Source organism: Condylura cristata, unplaced genomic scaffold, assembly GCF_000260355.1.
Source record: "Condylura cristata isolate star-nosed mole 26May11 unplaced genomic scaffold, ConCri1.0 scaffold00009, whole genome shotgun sequence".
Classification (NCBI taxonomy): domain Eukaryota; kingdom Metazoa; phylum Chordata; class Mammalia; order Eulipotyphla; family Talpidae; genus Condylura; species Condylura cristata.
In genome coordinates this window covers 62923934-62949316 of record NW_004567110.1, presented here as the reverse complement: position 1 = coordinate 62949316, position 25383 = coordinate 62923934, and the positions used below count along the sequence as shown (strand labels likewise).

Below are 25383 nucleotides of genomic sequence, written 5' to 3'. Positions count from 1 at the left end.
AAAAAACTAACAAGACTGAAGGAATTATAAAAAGGAATTATAAAATACTGTTAAAAGAAAAAGACACAAATAAATGGAAAGACATTCCCTGCTCATGAATTGGAAGAAGTAACATCAAAATTCCCATCTTACCAAGAGCAATTTACATTTTCAACTTTATTCCAACAAAAATCTCAATTACATTTTTCAAAGAAATAGAACAAATATACATGGAATTCATATGGAGCCACAAAACCCTAAAATAGCCAAATCTCTCCTGACTAAAAAAAGGAAAATGGAAGTATCACATTCCAAGACTTCAAGCTGTATTACAAAGCCATAATAATTAAAGTAGATATGCTACAAGAAAAAAAATGGACACACAGACCAATGGGATCGAGTAGAAAGCCCAGAACTTAACCCAGAGTTATGAAAACAACCCAAATGCCCAAAATTAGATAACTGGATCAAGACAATGTGGTATATATACACAAGGAAATACTACTCTGCAATTACAAAAGATAAACTCATGCGATTCACAGCAGCATGGATGGAGCTAGAAGGGATCATGTTAAGTGAAATAAGTCAGAAGGACAAAAATATCAAATGGTTTCATTTATAGGAGCCATATAAGAGAACCAAATAATACAAAAAACACCACAACAAAACAAAAGAAAAATAAGCAATTCTACTATACACCAGAGACGTTTTATGGGCGTAGAGTAGGGGATGGGATAAAAAAAAAGTGGGGGGGGAATGCACTGGACTATGGTGATGGCACATGGGTGATTTGGTGATGGGAAGCCCACGGGGATTACAACTGAGATAGAAAAATGCACAAAATGATGTAAAAATAAACTACTATTAAAAAACACAACAAAGTAAAAACAAACAATTATAAACCAGAGATAATCCTATAGGGGAGGAGGAGGGAGAGGGATCAGAGGGAGGAAGGGAGGCATGTTAGGGACTGTGGTGATGATGCACAGGTGAATTGGGGAAGGAAAGAAGTAAACATTGTTTTAAAATGAACAATAATGCAGATAGATATACAAATTAATAAATTTTTAAAAATGTTGGTGAGGGCCCTCCCTGGTGGCACAATGGGTTAGGATGCAACAAGCTAGTTGTAGCTGCTTCAGTGCGAGTTCGATCCCCCACCCCAGAGGTGATCCACATGGCATGACCAACCTCTCCTGACTTGCCTGCTGCTCCCCTCAGCAGTGTTTTCATAGACTTGCCTATCTGCTCCCCACTGGTGAAGCTTCTAACTGCCCCCTGAACCTCTGGCTTGTTCCCCAGTTCTGTATGAATGAATAAATCTTAAAAAAAAAAAAAATTTCCTGGGGATATGGTGAAAAAGGAACGCTCCTACAATGGTGATGGGAGTGCAAGCTGATCTAATCACTATGGAATGCTGTGTGGAGATTCCACAGACTACTAAAAATGGAGTTACTATATGATCAAGTAATTCCACTACCAGGGATATACCCAAAGACACAAAAAACACTAATTCAAAAGAAGACCTGTACCCCTATATTTATGGCAGCATTATTTATAATACGGAAGACTTTGAAGCAATCCAAATGCCCCAAAATAGATGACTGAATGAAGATGTGGTATATACACACAATGGAATAGTATTCAACAATCAAAAAAGAGAAGCTCATGCCACTTGAGGCAACATGGATGGAGCTAGAAAAGATCATGCTCAGTGAAATAAATGGAAGGAAGAAGAAAAATATCAGATGGTTTCACTTGTAGGATGAATGTAGAGGAACCAAATAAGGGATCTGGGAAAATAGTAATAACAATACTAAACAGGGAACTGTAATTCAGAGACATTTTGTAGGGGAGGGTGAGAGATGGTTCAAAACAAGGACAGAAATAGCACAAGGGACTACAGTGTTGGTGCACTGATGAATTGGTGGTGGAAATGCTATGGGGACCACAACTGAGAAAAGAAAGCAAGCATTGTACAAAAATGAACAGTGATATAAAATTAATAAAATTATTTTTCAAAAGATTAGAAAACAGTGTTGGAAAAATGTGAAGGAACCCTCATACATTCTTGGTGGCAATGTAGATTGGCAATGTCTACTCCTTTGGAAAATAATGTGGAGGTCTTTAAAAATACTAAAAAAGCAAATCTAGCAATTCCACTTTTAGGTGTATAAATGAAGAATGCAAAACCTGAATTTGAAGGGGTATTAGCGCCCTTATGTTCAATGCAGTCCTATTTACAACAGCCAAATTATGGAAACATTTGAAGTGCTCAAGGACAGAGGAGTGATTAGAGAACTGTGGCATATATACATAACAGAATACTCAAATATAAAAAGACATGAACTCTTGCCTTTTACAACAGCATGGAAGGAAATGGAGGGGATAAGAGAAAATAAAATGTCAGAAAGAGAAAGACAAATACATGCTAGTTGCACTCACATGGGGAACATAGAGAAACAAAGAATCAACCAAAATGAAGCCAATAATAAGTACTATAAATATGACTGGGAAATTGAGGCTATGATATGGAGAGAAAGGTGGGGTTGGGGAAACAGAAAGAGGAGAAAACACAATGGACTCTGGTGGAGTGTAAAGGGTGCCTTGATGGTGGATATGGTGTGGTGACATACATCTGAAGAGGTATGATTTCACTCCTTTGAATAACATAGTTTGATAAACCAACATTACCTCAATAAGAAAATAAAAATTAAATAAGCAAACAGTCCAAGCTAGTATAAAAAACAAAAAATAAACTAATTAAATTAAAATTTACTGGCCACAATTACAGGTAGCCATGTATCAAGTACATACTTCAAAAATCAATTATCAATCTATGTGCACAGTGATGGAAGAGTGGATAAAAATATGATACACACACACACAATGGAATACTACCCAGTTAGAAAAAATGAAACTTAACATTTAGGACAACATGGATAGAACAGGAGGCGATCTGCTAAGTGAGACAAGCCAAAAGAAGAAATACAAATACTAGAATTTGATACATGTGTAATTTAGGAAACAAAGCTAATGATAGGCAAAAACAAATCCTAGAAATATGACTCCATTACTGAGGCTTCCAGAGGTGGCTGGAGGGACAGCAGCAAATTGGGGAAGAGCCCAAGAACACTATGGTAGAAAAATCACTGATGCTTTGGTGGCAGAGGCAGTGTGGTCATATATTTGTAGAGGTATGAACCTATACTCCTAAAACATATGCTGTATTATAAAGCAATACTACCTCAAAAAAACATTATGAAAAAACTAATAATCAAATTTATCCCATCTTTTCCACCATATTTTACTAAAATTCTGAAAGTGTATTTCAGGTAACAAAACAGCCAAAGCAATGTGGGGAAATTCTTTGGTGTAGTATATTTCTAACAAATTTAAAAAGAATAAAAGAGTTTTTACAATGACCATTTGTAACTCACTTTGAAATAATTGATCTAGGGGTACAACAAATGGGTATTAAAACCATTAGAAAAAGGCTACAGGAGGCACTCCTGGTAGCGGAACAGGTTAAAGCGCAGCACTATGAAGCTAGCTGCAGTCTCCCTGCCTCAGCATGAGTTCAATCTCTGGCCAGGGAGGTAACTCACATGGCGCAGCATACTTCTGTCTTGCCCGCTGCTCCCCTCGGCAGTGTACTTCATCAATCTGTCTGCTCTGCTCCTCACTCTGTATCTGGTAAATTCTCTCACCTCCCCTACTTCTGGCTTGTACCCCAGTTTTGTCTGAATAAATAAATCTTAAAAAAAAAAAAAAAGGCTTCAGGGAAGATAGCTGTTCAGGCTTAGCATCAGTAAACTGGGACCATTAGACACTATATATGAACATACAGTATAAAGCATCTATCACTAAGTAATTGTGCCCAAGCTTGAACCTTAAAGTAATCAAGCTTCTATACTTAATTTAACATGTACATGAAGCAAAGAGGTGGGAGGGATGAAAAGAAGAGGTAAAAATCACATAAATCCAAAATGTAAGACTCTATATAGGACAACTAACTATGAAGGTTTCATAAAGGTGAGACTATTTAGATGAAAACAGACTTAAGAGACAACAAAGAATTGCTACATGAGAATTTAGATTTATATAGGAATTAAAATAAGCTAACAGTCTCCTGGAAAAAAAATCTAAACATTTAATACTAAAGGTGAAATCTGAATGTGGAATTACTATTTTGTACAGTTAATAATGACACCTTAGCTAAGAAAATAAAATATTTTAGGTACATATTTGGAAGTAGAGGTACGAGGGCATGGTGTTAGGTATTTGCTTTCAATTAAAATTAATTACAGCAAGAGCAAAAAAGGCTAAATGGGCTGATGAAGCTGGAAAATGCTGATATCTATTCAATTTTCAGGCTTATTTATAGTCTTTAGTTTTGAGTATGATTAAAACATCTATAATAAAAAGTATTTTTAACTTCAAAGAAAAAAATTAGTTCTAAGTGTTGAGTGCAATTGCCACTCAACTCCTCTGATGTAGAGAAGATAATTTCCCACAGGAAAAAAAAATGAATCCAGATTTTAGAATCCCAGGATAGAATGACTTACTTGCTGGCAATCTTTCTGAAAGTAGATTGAAATAATTCTTCCATAACATGTTGTTGTTCCCGACAAAGAATGTCAGTCATCAACTGCAACAACATAGGACTCTGAGATAATTCCAATGCATCTAAAAACTAGAAAGAAATAACAAAGATAACAGTAATTTTTTACTTTATTCTTTTTATTATATTCTTAACAGTGTGACAATAAAAGGGAAATTACCAGTTCTTGTGATTAGAAGATGCTCTTCATCGACAACCATAGAGAAACATGTAAAAAATAGAGGTTGTTGTAAGGTCTAAAATTCACATACATTTAGAACCCAGAGTGGGACAGAGAACTGTGGAGGGAGGGTGACTATCACTGGAGAGCATTCATAAGCAAGCACACTTATAGACCGGGGTTTCTGCTTTTACTAGTGTTCAGTGTGCAGATTTAAGGTTTTACAGGTTCACTCTTATTGCTAAATGCAAAGAGTAAGAGTAGGAGTTTAATATTCTGAATAAGAAAAAAGATGGAAAACAACAACAAACCTGTATGTGGTTCCAAATAGCTAAGTGATCTAAACAAACCAGAATCTATAAAACATAGATGCCTTGGTGAGAGGAGGCAGCCTGGCACTTTATCTCACCCAGTGGGCTGGCATGTGGTTATTAAAGTGAGCCCTCTTGGGGGAGACTGCCTCAACATCAAACTTTAAGTCAAGCACTAGCATTACAAAAAGAAAAGCCAAATATCAGGGTTTACACTACAGAAAATTTCAGGCATTTTTTGGGGGTGTTGGTTCTTTCAAGACATTGCAGCATTTTCCCTTCCTCTAACTTTCCCTGTCTCCCCAAATTCTGCAATTCCATGATAATGTGCCTTCACTGAGGTCTTTTTCCCTTCACCTTCCAAGTGCCCTATTTGCCCGTTCATTCTGGAGGTATGTGCTCTCTCCTCTCTCCACTTCATCTTCATTGCACAACAGATACTCATTTATTTAATGTTCTCATTCTCCATTTATCATCTTGATGTCTTTACATTTTAGGAGATAGCCTCAATTTTGTCTTTTGGTTTATGATGTGTTCTTTTTTTTCTTTCACATATTTAATTTCCAAAAGCTCTTATCTGTTCTGTTTTGAGAACATGGTAACTTATCTCTGAAGCTTTAATGCAGTTTTTCTGGTAAGTTTTAACTTCCTAACTTCCTTTGTTGATTCAAGTTTCCTATGTTTTTTTTTTTCCTTGAAGCTTTCTGTAAATGTTTTAGTGGTTTCTTTCATATACATTTACTGATCCATTCAGATCAGAAGAAAATACTAATGATTACTTACAATAGAATCTTGTGAATCCAATAACCACTAGGTGATAGATTGTGGAGGAATAGGATACTGAAGTAATGCCAACATGATGCTGTCACTCCATTAGTTACTTGATAATTACAAAAGGAATTCATTATTCAATAGCAATGATGCAGTCACCACCTTAACCAGGTCACAGAGCTTAAAGTCATTTATAATGGTATTGTGATGCTATTTACTCCTTATGTCCAACAGATTAACCTGAATCTCATGAGAAAGCTTTAAGTCTAATTTTCCAGTTTAGAGAAAATATGGAGGGTGAGAAGGAAAATTTAAAATTTCAGTAAACAATCTGACTAAGAGTATGACATCTACAAGAAGTACTATAGTTTATTTTAAAAAATTAATGTCATGGAGAAAAAAAGGGATAGTGATTAATTTCAGATTAAAAGACTAAAGACATGACATTTTGGTGCCATTGTTGATTAGGTCTTATTTTGAAAAAAAAAAAAGAAACAAACATACATAGGGACATCTGGAGAAATGTGAATGCGGAATAAACCACACAATATTTTAAGGCTCTTCATTTTCTTAGATATGGTAACAGTAAAATGCTTGACTTTTAGACCGCATATGCTGAAATAATTTAGGAATAAAATAATATGATGCCTGAAACTAAAAAACATGTTTCTACTAAAACATATGCAAACATTTACCGATGATAAAAGGTAATGGTTATATAAGTGCTTATTTTAATATTCTTTCAAATTATCTTTATGTTTGTGGAAAATATATATATAAAATAAAAAAGGAGAGAATCTGTGTAGATGGGTGGTGTTTGTAAAATGGGCCTTCTGCGTGGTTGCTTAGTTTCCTTGCACAGTGGTGACTAGTTCCCATGGACAAGAGACCCAGGAAATAAAATCAGGAGGAAGCTATAATACCTTTTAGGACTAATCTTGGCAGTCATGCAACATTACTTCTAATGCATTTGTTTTTCTCTGCGGTCAACCAATACCCAAGGGGGGAAAAAAATCAAACTTTCTCCTAGCGGAAAAGTCATACTGTAAGAAGACTACGTGAGAGGAGAAATATTGGTATAGTCATTTTTGGTAAAAATAATCTGCCACTCCTATTCCCTAACATTTATTACAGTGTTTTAACAATCTTTTTCAACATCTGCATTATTTTTGAGAGTTCAAAAAGGGCTCAGTCCATCAAGAGAGTGGCAGACCACTACCCATCCTCCAATAGTCATGCTCTTTATTTTTTTTTGAGGTTGAACTCCTGTGTTTTAGCTGAGAATATGGTTGTACAAAAAAGAACATTCAGGACTCTCCCTGGTGGCTCAACAGGTTAAAGCACTGCATTACGAAGCTCTAAGCCACTGCAGCATGAGTTCAATCCCCAGCCAGGGAGCTGACCCACATGGCATGGCAGACCTCTCCTGACCTGCCCGCTGCTCCCCTCAGCAGTATATTTCAGTAGATATGCCTGTTATGTCTCTGGTGAATCCTCTCACCCACCACATTTCTGGCCTGTACCCCAGTTCTGTAAGCATAAATAAATAAATCTTTAAAAAAAAAAAATTCACTAGCCTAACCTTTCGATGTATGTGAAAAAAAACGGGAGAGGAGCAAAAGTGACATGTCTACATTTTGGTATTAAGTCTTTAAAGGGATGTGTTCTCTACTGCCCTTTCCTCCCTCTTGCTGAAAGGGAATATAACTGCAAGAACTGCAGCAGTCAGACAGGACAAGATAGAAGTTATTTAAGGAAAATGACAAAAAGGTAACAAGACTGCAGAGCTACTGGTTCAGCAATCTAGAACTGTACAGGAGACATATACTACCTTGCTTATGCCACTCATATTTTCAGGTCTTTCAGTGACATATTAACTAAATGATAGTGGTAATGATTAAGTATTTCTCAACCATTACTCAAATAAATTTAGAACATTATTCAAAAGCAGAACTTTTATATCACTCTTAATAGTTTACTCCTTTTTATTAAAAGTTGTAACTGAGAAAAAGTTTTAATTTTACTCACTACGATTAAAAACTAACCTTTTTCATACAGTCCACATAATTATTGTACCGCAGAGTTCCAGGGGGAAATTCTTCAGACTTCATAGGGAAATTAGAAATGATGAGCTTCTCAAGAACATGTCTAAGCTTTTCCAAACTGTCTCCGGTGAGATTAGTGAAGAATGGAAGAAGAATTACAGCCTGCCCCTACAAAGCAATGCAGACTATGCATTTATGGAATAAAACTAGTTGTAGTTTTTAGAAGAGCTACAGATTAAAAAGAATCACTGATTTCTAAATACTGCAAATAAAACAACATGCATTCAATGAGTGAACTTCAGAACCTTCATCAGAAATCAATCTGAATGAATGCTGTATCTCAGCTTCTATTGTAGAGGTCAGTGGCCCAATTCAGGGTTGCATACAGGAACAGAAATGGAACACTGTATGATTCTGTTTGTACTTTTTCCTTCTACAAATACTCAATCAGAAATATAGCAGATTAAGTTTTGTGTAGAAAGAACAACTTGAATAACTAATGGAATAATTTACAACTATCTCTTATAGAACTAACTCATAACTTCATTGTGAGCTTAAACGGAAGTAGGCATTATTTGCTACCTCTGTTGTGGGTAGATAAGTTCCCAGACTCAACACAGTGAGAAATGAGAAACTTGTAATACATAAAGGAGAAAATTCCAGAGAAATAGTCTCATTGGCAAGGAAAAATATAGTTTTCATTAAGAACACACTTAGTAGAATGTGAAATTTATTCATTATAGGATTCTACCTGTTTACATATTTATAATATTCATTATTCTTGACCACAAAAATTAAGAAAATGTTTTATTTTATTAACAGAAAAATGAATACTCGTCAAAATTATATCACTCATAAATACAGCAATTCTCAAAAACCCAACTTAAACCATATATACACAAAAACAAATGGTAATTCCTTTTAAGTATTAAGAACTCATTGCAATTATATTTATCATTTGGACAGATATACTGAAGTATGTACAGCTTAGAAAACATGATACCTGAAGTTTCCTTCAAGGTGATGAGTGGGAGTAACAGTATAGTTGAAATAAACATGACCATAAGCTGTGGCTTTTGAGGCTGAGTGGCAGGTACATAGGAGTTTACTGAGTTAATCTTTCTGTTTTTGTATATGTTTGAAATTTTCCAGAGTAAAAGTAAATACATCACAAATTTGCAAAAACATAAACTAGAAACATAAAGGAGAATATAATCTGAAAAAAATCTTTAATTACTTACCTTTAAATGTAGACCCAACTCTGAGTCAGCAAGTAGACTAACATATGTTGCAAAGACTTCAGGGAATGTGCCATGATTTGTATTAAAAGATAGAGAGGAATCAATCTAAAGAAGAGAAAAACATATTTCTTTCCACATCAGGCCTCTAATTTTCTTTAATACATTTTGCAAAATTTTAAATTTCAGAAATGAACTAAAAGTATGTTCTTGGTTTTCAACAATATTTTACCAATTCCTGTTCTGAGATACTTAAAACTATCTGGTGAAATAATGTGTGTATTTTTAAGCAAAAAATTATTTTGGGGGGCCCTCCCTGGTAGTGCAATGGATTAAAAAAAGCAATATGAAGCTATCACAGCCACTGCAGCATGATTTTGATAACCGGCCAGTGGGGTGACCCACATTGCTTGGCAGACCTCTCCTGACCTGCCGGCTGCTCCCCTCAACAGTGTGTTGCACTCAATCTGCCTGTTCAAATCCCCACTCTGTCTCTGGTGAATCTTCTCACCATCCCCCTGCCACTGCACCAATGGCCTGTATCCCAGTTCTATATGTACAAATAAATAAATCTTTTAAGAAAAAAAAAAATGTGTGTAAAAGCACACTAAAAAGATAACAGTATGGTTATAAATGATAATGGTATAAAGTAAGGGGCAAAGTAGAAGATATAAAGAAATCAGGAGTTATCAAATTAAAATAATGCTTATTAAATTAATGAGCTTTTAAATGACCACCAAATTTCTGAAGACACAGTCACAGGTGTGTAAAACAACCATCATAATGGCATTTTAAAGTCTCTCAAAATACCTGCAAAATTTTTGACAGTAAGGTCAGCACTGCAGTTTTACATTCAGGAGTAGAACCTTTGGCCCACCAAGAATCACATTTCCTCCAGTTTTGTAGAATTGATGTTACAAGTTTCAGGCCTTGGAATTTCTGACTGCCTCGTTCTCTGAAGCTCTGATCTAACAAGCCATTCAAAACAGAGCTCACCTAAAACAAATATGTAGTTATTAAAGATCAATTCTTAATATCAAAACTGGCAGAAAAGCAACAAAAATTGACTTTCAATTCAAAGTTACCCTTGGAAAACAAAGATGCTATTATTTCTCTAACAGATATTTAAATTTTCCCAAATTTGATAAATTTGCAAATATGAGCATTTTAATATGAAGATTTTCCTGTAAGCTGCATGACGTGGTATGTCATCATATTCAATTGACTGTTTCTTAAACATTCTTAAGTGTGGATATTCTTGATGGGAAGAATTTTTTGTCACCACTACATAAACATGAGTACATACACATCTGCATTCACACACAGTTGAGCACACAAAGGTCCCTGCACATACACACATATTTCCTTCATTACTACTTTTCCAACAATGATATCCTAATTTTGGTTAGCTAAACATACAATATTTTGTAATTATTAAAATGTAAACTTTTTTTAGAAGTGATCCAAATCATTCTTACCATACCTTTCCTTTTTTGTTCCACATTTTGTTCTTCCTGAAGTTAATACATGTCTGCTTTCTTAGCAGTTTTCAATGTGTTTTGATTAATCATCATCAAACTCTCAAATTAATTAAATCATTTCAAGATATCTAAACATATGAGTAAATCTATCAATTTCATTTCTGTAGTGACATGGTTCCTACCCTACCTTTGCTGAGTCTCACTTCTGTATCCCCAGGTACAGACCCACCCTCTCTCCAAGATTCAACATCTCACTCCTTCCTGGTTGACTAGTATTTCACTAACATACTTATTTCAGGAACTACCAGATGTGCTGCACAAAAGATACAGACTCATTTGAGATTTGGCATATCTGACATAGCTAGGTTCCACCCTCAAACACAATTCTATTCTCACACATAACTGATAATATCTTTGAATTCAGAACTCAAGGTTGGAAATCTCCTTACTGAATTGTGAAGGAAATGTGACCCCCAGTTTTGACAACACTGTTGTAAAGACAAATGTCATTCAATTTCCTGGTCCTTTGAATGTAACTGCAGAAATTTCTTAGAACTTTTTCTCACGGTGTACCTCCAGAGTATTAAATTGTCAAGGAATGTGGTCCATGTGGAGCTTTTTTTCATCTACTGTGCTGCATCTGCATACTCAGTAACCCTTTTTTTCCTGGAAACTCAAGGCTTCAAATCTGGGATATTGATTAAGTTGTCTGTGATTATTGATTAAGTTATCTTCACTTCTCCTTGGATATGTCTTATATCTGGGATAGAAGTGTAGGCATTGAACTAGTAGATAACGCCAAAGTTTCCTTACCTTTCACTCCTGTTTCCCACTTTATCCTTTTACTCTAATCTTTTAAGAGATCCTCAATTTCAAAAGCCACTATATTTTTCATTTTCTTGTTGATATGAAAAATGGGTTTTTTCCTTCTGATTTTCATTTTCAATAGTCTTATTTAATGTGTACAGATCTTCTCTTATCCCTCTAAACTTTTATTATTTTTATACTTCCTTTTAAGTGCATAATCCTTCTTCCAGAACTTTTCTTCTAACTCATGTAAAATTCCTTCCTTCAGAATGTACCTTAATATAAGAGCCATATATAACAAACCCACAATATCATTCTCAATGGTAAAAATTGAAAGGTTTCCCTTTAAGATCTGGAATGTGAGAAACAAGTCCACACTCACAATGGATTTTCAATATAATACTACTATAAGTCTGAGCCAAACCATTAAGACAAGGGAAAGACATACAAGGAATCCAAATAGGAAAGAAGTATCACTATTTACAGATGACATGATAACATACATAGAGAACCCTAAAAGCTCTGCAAAAAAATTAATTAAAATAATAAATCAGGGCTCTCCCTTGTGGCACAGCAGGTTAAAGCACAACACTAAGAAGTTAAAGCCACTTCAGCATGAGTTTGATCCTCGCCCTGGAGGTGATCCACACAGCACTGCAGACCTCTCCTGACCCGCTCGCTGCTCCTCTCAGCAGTATACTTCATCAATCTGTCTGTTCTGCTCCCCACTTTGTCTCTGGTGAATCCTCTCACCACCCCTGTACCTCTGGCCTGTACCCCAGTTCTGTATGCATACATAAGTAAATCTTTAAAAAATAATAATGATAAATCAGAGTGTTGTCATCAACATAGTGGAGAGGAGATGCTAGAATTAAGTTCTCCCATAAAATCAACTGATAAGGAGAAAAAATAGTGAGTTTCTGAGAGTATGCCTTAAATAAACTGGCTAGCACCTCTTTGAGGCAATGCTAACAATTTGCCCAAAGAGTAATGGCGGAGTGATAGGGGACAGGAAGCGAGAAAATTATCAGTACCTTTCTCCCCTCTCACATCCACAAAGCTAGGCCACTTCAACCAGCGGAAAGGAGAAAAAAGCTTGGAGACTAGAAACAGGGGAGGATCTTGAGACATGAGAGGTCTAGATAAGGACAGGTGGGCAAACAGGCCTTCTTGCAGACAAAGTAAGGGGGTGCCAGCCCTATCCCCTGCCCCTCCTGAACAATAGTGGGACCACTTAGCTGGTGGCACTTTACCAGGGAAAAGACACCAGGGCGCAAGTCACAGGGCTGGTCTCTACATCAGAAGCCTCTTGGTACCTCAAGTCCTCAGGTGAAGGAGGCCTCAGGAACACCATCACTGACCCAACTACCTGACAAGCCCAGAAAGAATGTTGATTCTGCCACACCCAAAGCTGCAGTTTAATCCATGCTCTTTTGTGCTCTTCTTTCTTTATCCCCCTCGGCCAAAACATCACAAGTGAGATGGCATGTCCTAGGAAGATGATCCTACTTCAGCCCAACCATGCATCCCAGTAAACCAGAATAAAACAGCAACAAATAGATCACTGGGAGCCAGAAGAGTCCTGAGAAGCAATTCTCCCTTAACAGTTTGTGTGTTTATTGGTCAGTAGGTTGCCAGTTGTTGCTTTCCATCTTTACTACTTGTTTTGTAATTCTTCTATTTTTCTTCTTTCTCCCCTTTCACATTACCATATTACTTTCCATTTGTTACATTCTCTCCTCTCCCTCCTCTTCTTTCCTCTTCCCCCTACCTAGCCCATGCTTTTTCCTTTCACCTTCATACTTTTTACATTTCCACATCATCATCCTCTTTCTTCTTACCATTCTTTTACTTTTTATTCACATTCAAAATCAGTATTCTTCTGAGGCACACCTAAAGGGAACTAACAGTTCAACAAAGAACATCTCACCCAGCCTGACAGCACTTCCCAATGAATTTGTTCTCAGCATATCCCAGGAGGTGCAGTACTCCGCTTAAGACTTGACTACCACTAGCGGAGATGCCAGATCCCATCCTACGCAGTGTGGGCCAGAAAAGCAGGGGCTCCTGGAGCACAGCTCAGTACACTCCCCACAACAGTAAGAGTGTCTGGATGTGTACCCAGGTGGGAACTGCAGGAATTCCCAAATCTGGCAGCCCACAATGCCCTGGGAAGAGCAACAAAAAACACCTACCTGCCTAGAGTGAGGGTACAGCTAGAGAAAGAAAAGAGGTTGAAAAAAGAGCTCTCACTAAAGCCACTATGACTCTGATACATTCAAAACTCTGCAAGAGAAATCAGAAGCCAAGCCCACCAGCACCAGCTGTATAGGGGAACAACAAACAGAGCAGAATTGAAGGCCAACAAAGGGAAGAAAAACAAATACAAATGATCAAGTGGAGAATGGTATAAACAATAGACCATAGAAAAAAAAGTCAACCTACAGAACCCGATAATATGAACACAGAAGAATATCTACACCTAACAGAGAATTTGAAAAACCCATAATGAAAACAGAGTTAAGAAAAAACACAGAAGAGATAAGATATAATCAAAGAGCTGATAAGAAAGTGAAGGGGACCTTCCCAGGTGGTGCAATGGGTTAGAGCGTAGCACTGTGAGACGGTCCACAGTCACTGCAGCATGAATTCAATTCCTGGCCAAGGAGGTGACCCACATGGTGTGGCAGATCTCTCCTGACACAACCACTGCCCCCCTCAGAAGTGTAATCAGTTGACCTGCCTGTTCTGCACCCCACTCTGCTCTGTTGAATCTTCTTACCCTTGTACCTCTGGTCTGTACCCCAGTTCCTGTATGCATAAATTTTTTTAAATCTTTTTAAAAAAAAAAGAAATGAAGGAATTGAGGATATCATGAATTAGTAGAGGAGGAAGGATGAATCAGTACTCTTGAAAATGCACACATAAAAAAAAACCAAAAAAGAGAAGTACAATAAAAAAAGAATGAAGAAACACTTCAAGAGCTACCTAAAACCATAAGGAAAGGAAATGTAAGAGTCATAGCAATCCCAGAAAATTAGGAAAGAAACAAATGAACCAAGAAACCATTCAAGGAGATAATTGAAAAGAACCTGCCAAACATTTAAAAGGAAAGAAAAACAGACATAGGGGAAGCTAGAACACCAATTTACCACAATGAAAGAAAACTACAGCAAAACACATACTAACTAGTCAAGCTTCCAAAGAAAACAGACAAGGAAAAATATCATGATAAACACATAAAAATCAGTACTATTCCCATATACAATCAATCTGAAGAATTTAAAAAACACCCATATACAACAGTAACAAAAAAAAAAAAAAACTCAACTAAATCTAAAAACAAGGTGAAAGACTCATACATAGAAAAATACTAAAACATTGTTAAAAGAAGTAAGAGAAGATGTGGAGAAAAAGGAACTCTCCTATACTGCCAGTGGGAATGCAAACTGGTCCCACCACTGTGGAAAGCTGGGTAGAGATTCCTCAAGCTACTAAAAATAGAGCTTGCATATGGCCTAGTAAGCCCACTCCTAGGAATCTACCCAAAAGGACACAAAAACTTTAATTCAAAAGGGTACATGCACTCCTATGTTTACTGCAGCACAATTTACAATAGGTAAGGTATTGAAGCAATACAAATACCCAAAACTAGATAACTGGATCAAGAAGATATGATATGGAATATTATTCTGCAATCAAAAAAGATAAAATGGCCCTCCCTGTTGGCACAATGTGTTGAAGTACAGCTCTATGAAGCTATTGGCAGCTGCTTCAGCGCAGATTCATTCCCCAGGCAGGGAGGTAACCCACATAGTATGTCAGACCTCTCCTGTCTTACCCACTGCTCCCTTCAGCAGTGCACTTCATCAGTTTGCCGGTTTTGCTCCCTGCTCTGTCTCTGGTGAATCCTCACCACCCCTACACCTCTAGCTTGTACTCCAGGTCTATGTGCATAAATAAATAAATCTTTAAAAATAAATAAAAACAAATACATACACACACAAAGAAATAAGACGCAAGAAATGGAAAGGAGCAATGCATGCTCCCCTTTCAGAACTGAGTAAAGGCAGAGGAAGGGCCCTGCCAGCAAGGTAAATCACAGGTCCCAGGAGATTGTGGGCATGCTTGCAAGGCTGCTGGAAACCAGCAACCCTCCCGCCCAACCAGAATCCAATCTGGAACAGAATAAAGGCTGAGAGGGCCCACTAGGTGGGCACCTAGTCCCATGGAAAGCACCTGTTGGCTCATTGGCTGTTGGAGGCCAGTGACCCAGTATATCCCTTCTGGCCCCAAGAGGGAGACCCCAGCAAAAGGTGAGTAGTGAGATCAAAGACAGTACCCTTCACCCAGCACAAGGATGTGGGAGGCCAGTGACTTCATGCACTGGCACAATCCCCTATCCAGAAAACTAAGAAGTATAGCTAAGAAGGCAGAGGGAGGGCCCAGCCCACACAGGAAGCAACAACATCTTGGGAGAGTTCCTTCTGGCCTACACACAGCAAAGTCTGTGTTAAGCCCTACAGTATGCACAGACCACACCAGGCAATGTAGATTAAAATGTGCATGTAGGGGAAGAAATCAAAAGCATACAGAGACTTCTGCAATCTTCAGGAATAGTGCCCATCAACCCCCCACAGTGGGTTGTCTGATTTGCAGTCTGACATGATAGCACCAGAATGAGTCCTCAATATCCCTGTAGGAGTACTCCAAAGAGATGTATGTCAACAGAAGCAACACAGTGACCCAACACAGAGAACAAATCATAAACAAACAGGAAAAAGAAAAAATACAAATAACCAAGGAAGCCCTCGGGAGAAGAACAGACCACAAAAAGACAATCAGCCACCAGAACTCAACAAAAATGTTTTATGCCTGACAAGTAGAGAACTTAGAATCGTCATGATTAAAAAACTTAAAGATGCACTATGGAAAACTGTTTGGAGGTTCCTCAAACTGCTAAACATGGAGCTTCCTTACGACCCAGCAATCCCACTCCTAGGTATCTACCCAAAAGACACAAAAATACTGATTCAAAAAGATACCTGTACCCCCATGTTTATTGCTGCGTTATTTACAATTGGAAAAACATAGAAGCAGCCCAAATGCCCAAAAGTAGATGACTGGATAAAAAAGATGTGGTACATATATACAATGGAATATTACTCTGCAACCAAAAAAGAGAAACACATGTCTTTTGCAGCAACTTGGATGGAACTGGAAAAGATCATGCTTAGTGAGATAAGCGAGAAAGAAAAAGAAAAATACCGGATGGTTTCAATCATAGCAGGAGTATAATGGACCAGGTGGAAAATAACAAAAATAATGAACAACCATATACCAGAGACATTTTGTGGGGGTGGAGTGGGGAATGGGATCAAAAACGGGGTGGGGGAGAGGGAAATGCACGGGATTATGGTGATAGCACATGGGTGACTTGGTGATGGGAAACCCGCGGGGATTACAATTGAGATGGAAAAAAAATGTACAAAATGATGTAAAAATAAACTTTTGTAATAAAAAAATAAAAAAAACTTAAAGATGAGAAATATAATTAATGAAATAGATTTTTAATGAAGGAAATGCAGAAATTAAAAGATTAATGGAGGAGCTAAAGAACTCTGGGAAAAGCAACTAAACAGGATTGAGGAAATGGAAGAACGAATCAGCAATCTCAAAGATACAAATGTACAAAGAACCAAAAAAATAAAGAGAAGAGAATAATAATAATAAAGAGAAAAATATCCAGAAACACTGAGAATTATCTGATACCATGAGAAAAGGAAATATAAGACAAGGAAAAAATAATGAAGCTGATGAGGGGAAGAAACAGATAACCTCTAAACAGATAAACAGAAAACCAATCAGGCTGACATGAAACTTCTTCAAAGAAATACTATGGAGGGAATGAAGTGACATATTTAACAAACTCCATGTCAACAAATGCTAACCAAGAAAAGTTTACCCACAGGGCTCTCCTTCTTTTTTGAAGGAAAACTAAGGATCTTTTCAGACAAACAGAAATTCATTACTACTAAACCTCCACTCCAAAAAATATTACAAGAACCCTTAAATCTAAAACCAAAGAGGAAGGAAGAGGAGAATAAGGTAAGGAATAGAATCACAAAAACACAAAGTGGTAAATATAGGCACTTAACCCTAAGTGTAAATGGACTAACCTCATCAGGCTGGATCATAAAAAACAAAACCTTCTGCTGTCTCCAAGAAACACATTTAACTGCAAAAGATAAATAGACTGAAAGTAAAAGGTTGGAAAACAATCCTTTAATCAAATGGACTCAAAAAAGAAAGAAAGAGGAACAGCTACACTTATTTATAAGATGAAATGGAGTTTAAATTTTAAAAAAGTATAAAGAGACATAAATAGTTACTACATTATGATTAATGGGACAATATATCAGGAAGCTTTAACACTCATCACATATGCTCACCAACTGAAGGAGCATCAAAATGTATCAGATAATTATTACCATTTCTCAAAACAGGTATCAGAGAAAATACATATGCAGTAGGAGACCAGCACCCCACTCTCACCAATGGACAGATTAACAACACAAAAAATAAACAAGGACACGCAAGCCCTAAGTACGAACCTAGACCTCATGGGCTTAAGAGGCATCTAAGGACACTGCAAAGGGTTCAAACAACTCAATACAAAGAAAACAAATAACCCAGTCAAAAAAATGGGCAAAGCACTGAATAGGCTCTTCCATGGAAGACATACAGATCCACACGCACATGAAAAAAATGATCATCATCATTTATCAGAGAAATGATCAAAACCACAATAAAATACCACCTACACCTGTAAGAATGGTCCACACTAAAATGATCAGAAACAAGTACTGCTAAGGGCATGTAGAAAAAGGAACTCTCTATGCAAGGCAGTGTGGAGGCATCTCAAAAGACATATATGGATGTGCCATATAATTCAGCAATTTCACTCCAAGGCATTAACCCAAAGAACACAAAAACATTAATTAAAAAGGAAACCTGTATCCCTACATTTATTACACCACTATTTACAATAGTCAAGATTTGGAAACAACAAAGTGCCCCAAAACAGATAAGTGGATCAAGAAGATGTGCTGTATATATATATACACACAATGTAATACTACTCAGTAACAAAAAGATAAACTCATGCCATTTGACGCAACATGAATGAAGTTGGATGAGATTATGCTAAATGAAGCAAGCCAGATGGAAAAAGATAAATACCATACAGTATCACTTAATATGTGTAATATAGGGAAATGAAACAAACAAACAAAAATACTAAAATGAACTCTTGAATGCTGACCATAGATCTGAGGCATCCAGAGGAGAAGGTGAAGAGAAATGGTGCAAGCTAGGTAGAGAGAGAGCACAATGACTCTGGTTGAAGACTATGGGGTGCTTTGGCGAAAGGTGTGCTACAGTGACTACCCCTGAAGGAAGAGATCCTATACTTCTAAAACCACTGGTATTCAATTTAAAAAAAAGAAAAGAAAATGGCCCTCCCTGGCGCAGTGGGTTAAAGCACTGCACTAAGAAGCTTAAGCCACTTCCATATGAGTTCGATCCCGCCTGCCCCAGAGGAGAGCCACATGACGAGGAAGACCTCTCCTGACCTGCCCGCTGCTCTCCTCAGCAGTGTACTTCGTTGATCTGCCTGTTCTGCTCCCTACTCTGTCTCTGGTGAATCCTCTCACCCTCTGCATCCCTAGCCTGTACTCCAGTTCTGTATGAATAAATAAATAAATCTTAAAAAAAAAAAAGAAAGAAAAGAAAAATCAAGCTTAAATTTAAGAGGTTAAATTCAGTTTAAGGGTACCTTATATACTCTGTATTGACAGACAAACCTCTTTGTTATAGGAAGGATGGTGAGAAAACTGAAAAAGTGACTAAGTTCACTTTAAAGGTTAAACTTGCAAGCTGTAATAATTCTGAAAAACTTTGGAACACTGCCTTATTAGGATGTCAAAAAGTATAAAAAAAAACTGTTATCATTAAAACAGTATGATACTGCCTGTGAAATAGATGGTTAAAGAAAGAAAATATTAAAATGTCCAATTTAATGATTTAGCATTTGAAAAAGTTATATTCTGGAATCAGTGAGGAAATACACATTAGTGTAAGTGTCTGAAATGTAACCATTTGGTGAAAAAATTCATTTTTATACTGCTCTTTACATTATCTGTATTTGTTTTTCTAAGAAAAAATCAAACAAAACATTACAAATAATAGAAGTAAATGCAGGGAAATTTTAAAGACAATGTTTTTGTCTAAATATGACACAAAAGCCATAAAGTGATAACTTTAGTAGAAAATAAAAAATACTTCTGTATAAAATAAATAGTCTAAGTAAGAACAAACAGCCCACAGGAAAAGTATTTTATATATACATGATAGACAGATCTATCTCCTATTATAGTAAGAATGTACACCTAATAGAAAAATGAGAAAATTACAAAAATGTAGCTTAGGCCAGAAACATTGGTTGTTCAAGAAAATTAAAGGGAGAACAGGATCAGAAAAAATGGAGCACTAACACTGATCATTGAGATAAAAAGACAGAGCAAATTTCATAAATGGATGATAAAATGGTTTAGTTATGGTGTAAAGTATTTCAAACTTTACTATAATGTACAGAAACAATTGTGTTATATACTAAAAGTGACTGTAAACTTCACTAAAGGTCTTATTAAAAGAAAGAAGAACTATGCCTAGAACAGATACTTATTTTTCATTGAGATCTACTGCCTCCAGTCTCCTGAAGTAAGAATGAGCAGTTTCCCTGAGTACAGGGCAAGGCTGACGGACCTGGTAAAAGATGGTTAACTTTTAACCAGACCAGTCCTCTACGGTCTCTCCTACATACCCTGCTCACTAAACTCCAAAAGTCTAGGACTCAATTCTTGAAGAACCCTTTCAGAGTTCTGCAGCACAAATTAAGCCCTTCTTCTCCCATTGCTATGTCACATTGTGATTTTTGTGAACTCTGAAGCCTATCATTTGTCATTTTGCTTTCCAGTTTTCAATATATTGATACTCTTTCCCTTTTCTTCTTTTCTGTATCTTTCAAGACTGTATTGTTTTGTTTTTTTTATCACAATTCTGAAGAGGAAATGGAGCTAAATATGTATAGCTTTTTTTTTAATCAATCCAAATGTCTGAATGACTGAAAAGCTCAAAACGTTATTATATTTCCTGAATGCTTTGGGTCCACTCTAACTTTAACTCTAAGTTTAAACTATATAATTTGTAGTGCAATCCACTGCAAAATATCCCCCCTGCATAAACAATAGCACTATTTAGAATGAAAAGCTTAACACCATAGGAAATTACATTTCCTGAAAATGGCTGGTCTAACAGTTGAAAGCTTCTGACTATCAAAGAACAGGTTAAATTTGAAAATTACAGAAGTTAACAAACCAAAGCAAACTATACATTAAAAACTGATATCCAAAAGTTCAATATGAGGGAAACAAAATGGGTTAGAGCAGAAACATGCAGAAAAAGATGAATCTCAGTGTGGAGACCATGAACGAACCGTAAGCATAGTTAGGACTACAGGGATATATAGGACCAACTCATGTCTGGTGGAAAAGCAAGGACAGATTGGTCTATATGCACCAAGACTTGGCAAAAGTCATTCTATACACTTATGCATTATTATTAAACAAAGAGATTTGGGGGGAGTAAGGGATTAAGAAAAATAATCAATGCTTCAGCATCCATTAACATTCACAAAAGTTGTGTTTGGTTTTCTCTGATTTTGTTTTTATATACTGGTAAGAGGTTTAAGCTTGCCAGGAAGACACAGTATAGTTTTGATGATATATTTCAAGAACATGATAATTTTTCTATAAGTATTATGTAAGAAAATATTTACTTAGAATAAATTTTCCATTACCATTTTGGGATTCTCCATGGATGATTTCATGAGTTCCAATATGGCAAGATCTAGATTTTTCAATAATTCATCATTAATTGTTTCTGAGAATAAACTATAAAAGTACTCTCCTTGTGAGAAGCAAACATTGTTTCTCTGGGACCCTCGCAAGGAAGGCATGGACAACACTGCTGTATCCAGGAGAAGATTCACAAGGCGTTCACACTGCACAGAGAAGTAAAGTATGATTAGGGAGTATGCATTACAGGATTATACAACAGTTGCTTGGGCAGCTATTAACTCTGAAAGTGAAACATCATAAGGTATGGATGAAAATAAGTATAATGTTCAAAGGTCAGATTGGAGTTTAAATTGTATGCATTTCAATTTAAACTTCTATTTCTTGAGGAAATAAATCTTCTAATGCATATTCCTTCCAATTTTTTAGAAAATAATGTTGCTTTAAGAGAATATTTTTAAACACTTAAAATTTGTGATTTGTTTATATTAGTACATAAAGGGACAACGAATAAGTTTATGCTACTAGAAAAGGGGAGGTAGATGGAATACACAGGATAGATTGGCAGATCTCAGCTACACAAAATCCTGCACAATCCAGAAAGCCAAAAAGATATTTTATTTTGGTGATGTTTGTAGACTGACTCTCCACAGGCTTTCCCAAAATTGGCCACCCAAAGAATCACTTAAGAATAGGCCACTGTGGGGCTCTCCCTGGTGGTGCAACAGATTAAAACACAGTATTATGAAGCTCTCCGAAGTCACTGCAGCACAAGTTCAATCCCTGGCTAGGGTGCTGACCCACATGTCATGGCAGACCTCTCCTGTCCCGCCCGCTGCTCCCCTCAGCAGTGTACTTAGTCAATTTTCCTGTTCTGCTCCCCACTCTGTCTCTGGTGAATCCTCTCACCCACCACACCTCTGGCCTGTACCCAGTTCTGAAGCATAAATAAATAAATCTTAAAAAAAAAAAATGAACAGGCCACTATGTCAACATAGTCCAGCTTTATATTCCCAAAGTTTTTCAAGTTCTCTTTGGATATCCTTTTGGAAACAAAGTGGAATAAAAAATATCTCAATTTCAGGAGAATGTTGTTCTACATACTCAACTAAATTCCCATTTTTTACACATACTGCAAATGAATAACTTATTTACAAAATTAAGATAGAATAGCATGTCGCTGTTTTTCATACCAGTCCTCCAAAAGCAAAGGCCAGTTCCAGAAGTCCACTGGCCAGTTGTTTACAACCGGGGTCTAGCAAAGGAAAGCACTGTCCATCTCCAGGTGCAATGCTCTTATAAACCAGGGAAAGAAGTTTTGTGCCAATAGGATGATGCTGATCTGTAGACTAAAATAAAATCAACACTCTAATATCCAGCAATAAGATATTTTATACAAAAATTTATACCTTTCTTGATTAAAAATAATACATGAGGGGCCCTCCCTGGTGGCGCAGCAGGTTAAAGCACAGCACTGAGAAGCTAAAAAGCCACTTCCGCATGAGTTCGATTCCCATTTGCCCCGGAGGTGACCACATGGTGTGGCAGACATCTCCTGACCCGCCCGCTGCTCCCCTCTACAGTGTACTTCGTCGATCTGCCTGTTCTGCTCCCCACTCTGTCTCTGGTGAAGCCTCTCGCCGCCCCTGAGCCTCTGGCCTGTACCCCAGTTCTGTATGCACAAATAAATAAATCTTTAAAAAAATAATAATAATCCATGATAAGGGTTATGTCTCAGCACTATCACCAATACTGCCTGAGTTCTATCCCTGCCCAGGGAGTTAATCCACATGTGGTTCAACAGGCCTCTCCTGTCTTGCCCACTGCTTACCTTAGCAGTGTATTTCAATAGATCTACCTGTTCTGCTCCCCACTCTATCTCTGGTGAATCTTATCACCCCCCACACCTCTGGCCTACACCCCAGTTCTTGTATGCCAAAAAAATGTTTAAATCCAATCCATGTTGGCTAACACAGAAATTGTCTCCTAATTGTCAGGGAACTATTCACTACACAACTTTGCTTTCTATGCTGTACTTTTTATTCATGTTGCATAGCCATACAGGCATGACAGAGAGTCCGTTAAGTTCTTCAGAAGGGATAGGACATACTCATTTTATACTTATAAATGTTTATATTTACCTTCATAATTACATTCTAGGTAAGACCTATGTGTCTATAACAATATTCTTGTAATATGTTATTACAATATTACAATATGACCTTCTATATAAAGGATATTTAATTAAAAAGACAAATAATTAACTTAATAAAGTTAATAGCACCATAAAAACAAATTAGCTGTGATTACCTGAGATGGTAATATCACATGCAAAAATCCAGCTCTGTGAAGTTGTTTACAAGCTGATACAATGGAAGCAAGCTTGGCACTATTGACCTGAGCATCAGAGTCATATAGGTGAATAGCACAAAGTTCCTCAATTCTGGCCATGTGAGGAAAACAAAAAGAAAAGCAGGTGAGTGTTGGTGTTAAATTATCGAGACACAGTTGAGAAAAATGTGTTCACCCTGGAAAGCAACACATGCTGATCCAGTCATGGAAACCAACAAGACACTAAGCTACTCCTGAGGCAGGATTTTATTATGGTGCAAGGAAGCCATTTGATAAAGAGATGATTTTCAAACAAATGATAAGATGTTCTACATGAAGCACCCTCTTATTTTAGGATGAGGGGCTGCAGCAGTCACATGGGCAACAGCCAGAATATGAGACAAGCTGTGAACTTGAATTCCACTATAAACTGATCCTGAACATGATTCCAGTGCCCACCTCTGTGCTGTTATTCTTTCCTTCAGGTGCATCTCCAGGAAGTCTTTGTATAGAGACTTCTTTAGTGCTTTCATCAGGTTCACACAAACATTGGGAAGATGATCCATAACACAGACATCACCAATGTTGAAACCTATGCTTGAGGGCTCACACACAGTTTTCACCAACAGTGTCATAAGGTTGGTGTTATACAAATTCTTCTCAAGGAGCTGTAAGAGAGGATTTGAATAAAAACACATCTGTTAGTTATCATTTTGATGTTTCCTTGAGTATCAAGTCTGTGAGGTTGGGAATGTTTGCTTGCCTAGGCAAGGGTTGGCATCCTTCTCTGTGAAGTGCTGGATAGTAAATATTTTCGGCTTTCTCTTGGGTGCATTACTTGTTACCCAAGTGCCATACGGTCTCTGTTGCAATTATGTAACTGCCATTATAATGTGCAAGTACCCATAATAATATATGAACTAATGGAATTAAACATGTTCCAATATAACCTTCTTTAAAAAGCAGGCAACAGATGGAGTCTCATCCCAGAATCAATTTACCAGCCAGCTATTAGCTAGACAATCCTGTGTCCCTAGTATAGGCCTAGCATACAATGGGTATTTACTCTATATGAAGTGGATGAACTGACTGGAACTTGTTTTCTGTAATAATACATTTATAAATATTTTCTAATGCATCTTTCTTAAGGCAGATGTTTGATTATATTATACAACAAAGTAGCCAATAAAACATTTAGAAAAAATATTTTGTTAGCTACTTGTTTTCTGAAGTTTTATAATTTTCAAGATTAGGTAATTCCTTTAGCAATATAAAGTTCTAAGAAAATCAAAACTACTTCTAACAGGTAGAGTACAAGCATTTTTCCAGAATCTAGGATAGGTCTCAAGTTAAAAGAATAGGAGTGGCCTACCTGCCAGTTTTCTGGAGAGGCACTTAGCAACGTTGTGGCAAATTCCATTATCCGCACCACAATTGTGCACTTGCTATAATTATATCTTTCTTCTTCTTCTGGGCTGGGTGCATTTCCTGTTACCCCAGTGCCAAAGCATTTCTCTGCTGCCATAATATCATGCATGGCAATGCTCTCTAAAAAGAAAGCTACAGCATTCCAAAGACAAGGTTGTGCTGTAGTACCTAGGAAAATTACATTAAGCTATTAACAAAGGCTTCCTTCAAACTCCAATAACAGGTATATAGGCAAAATTCCTGTTTTAAGTACATGCATTACATACTTCTAATCAAAAGTCAAAAAATTTT

General features: G+C 36.9%; 1 protein-coding gene across 1 annotated transcript in view; it reads right to left on the bottom strand.

Annotated features, from left to right (window-relative positions):
* The window catches only part of PRKDC (protein kinase, DNA-activated, catalytic polypeptide), a 212101-nt gene that overhangs the window by 118967 nt on the left and 67751 nt on the right, over positions 1-25383 (bottom strand). The window contains exons 31-39 of the mRNA XM_004680043.2: positions 25037-25260; positions 24124-24332; positions 23644-23776; positions 22527-22682; positions 21336-21539; positions 9939-10124; positions 9132-9236; positions 7891-8058; positions 4548-4675 (exon numbers count right to left, since the gene is read on the bottom strand). Coding sequence (XP_004680100.1) covers positions 4548-4675; positions 7891-8058; positions 9132-9236; positions 9939-10124; positions 21336-21539; positions 22527-22682; positions 23644-23776; positions 24124-24332; positions 25037-25260 — 1513 coding nt within the window. The remainder of the gene's footprint in view (positions 1-4547; positions 4676-7890; positions 8059-9131; positions 9237-9938; positions 10125-21335; positions 21540-22526; positions 22683-23643; positions 23777-24123; positions 24333-25036; positions 25261-25383) is intronic.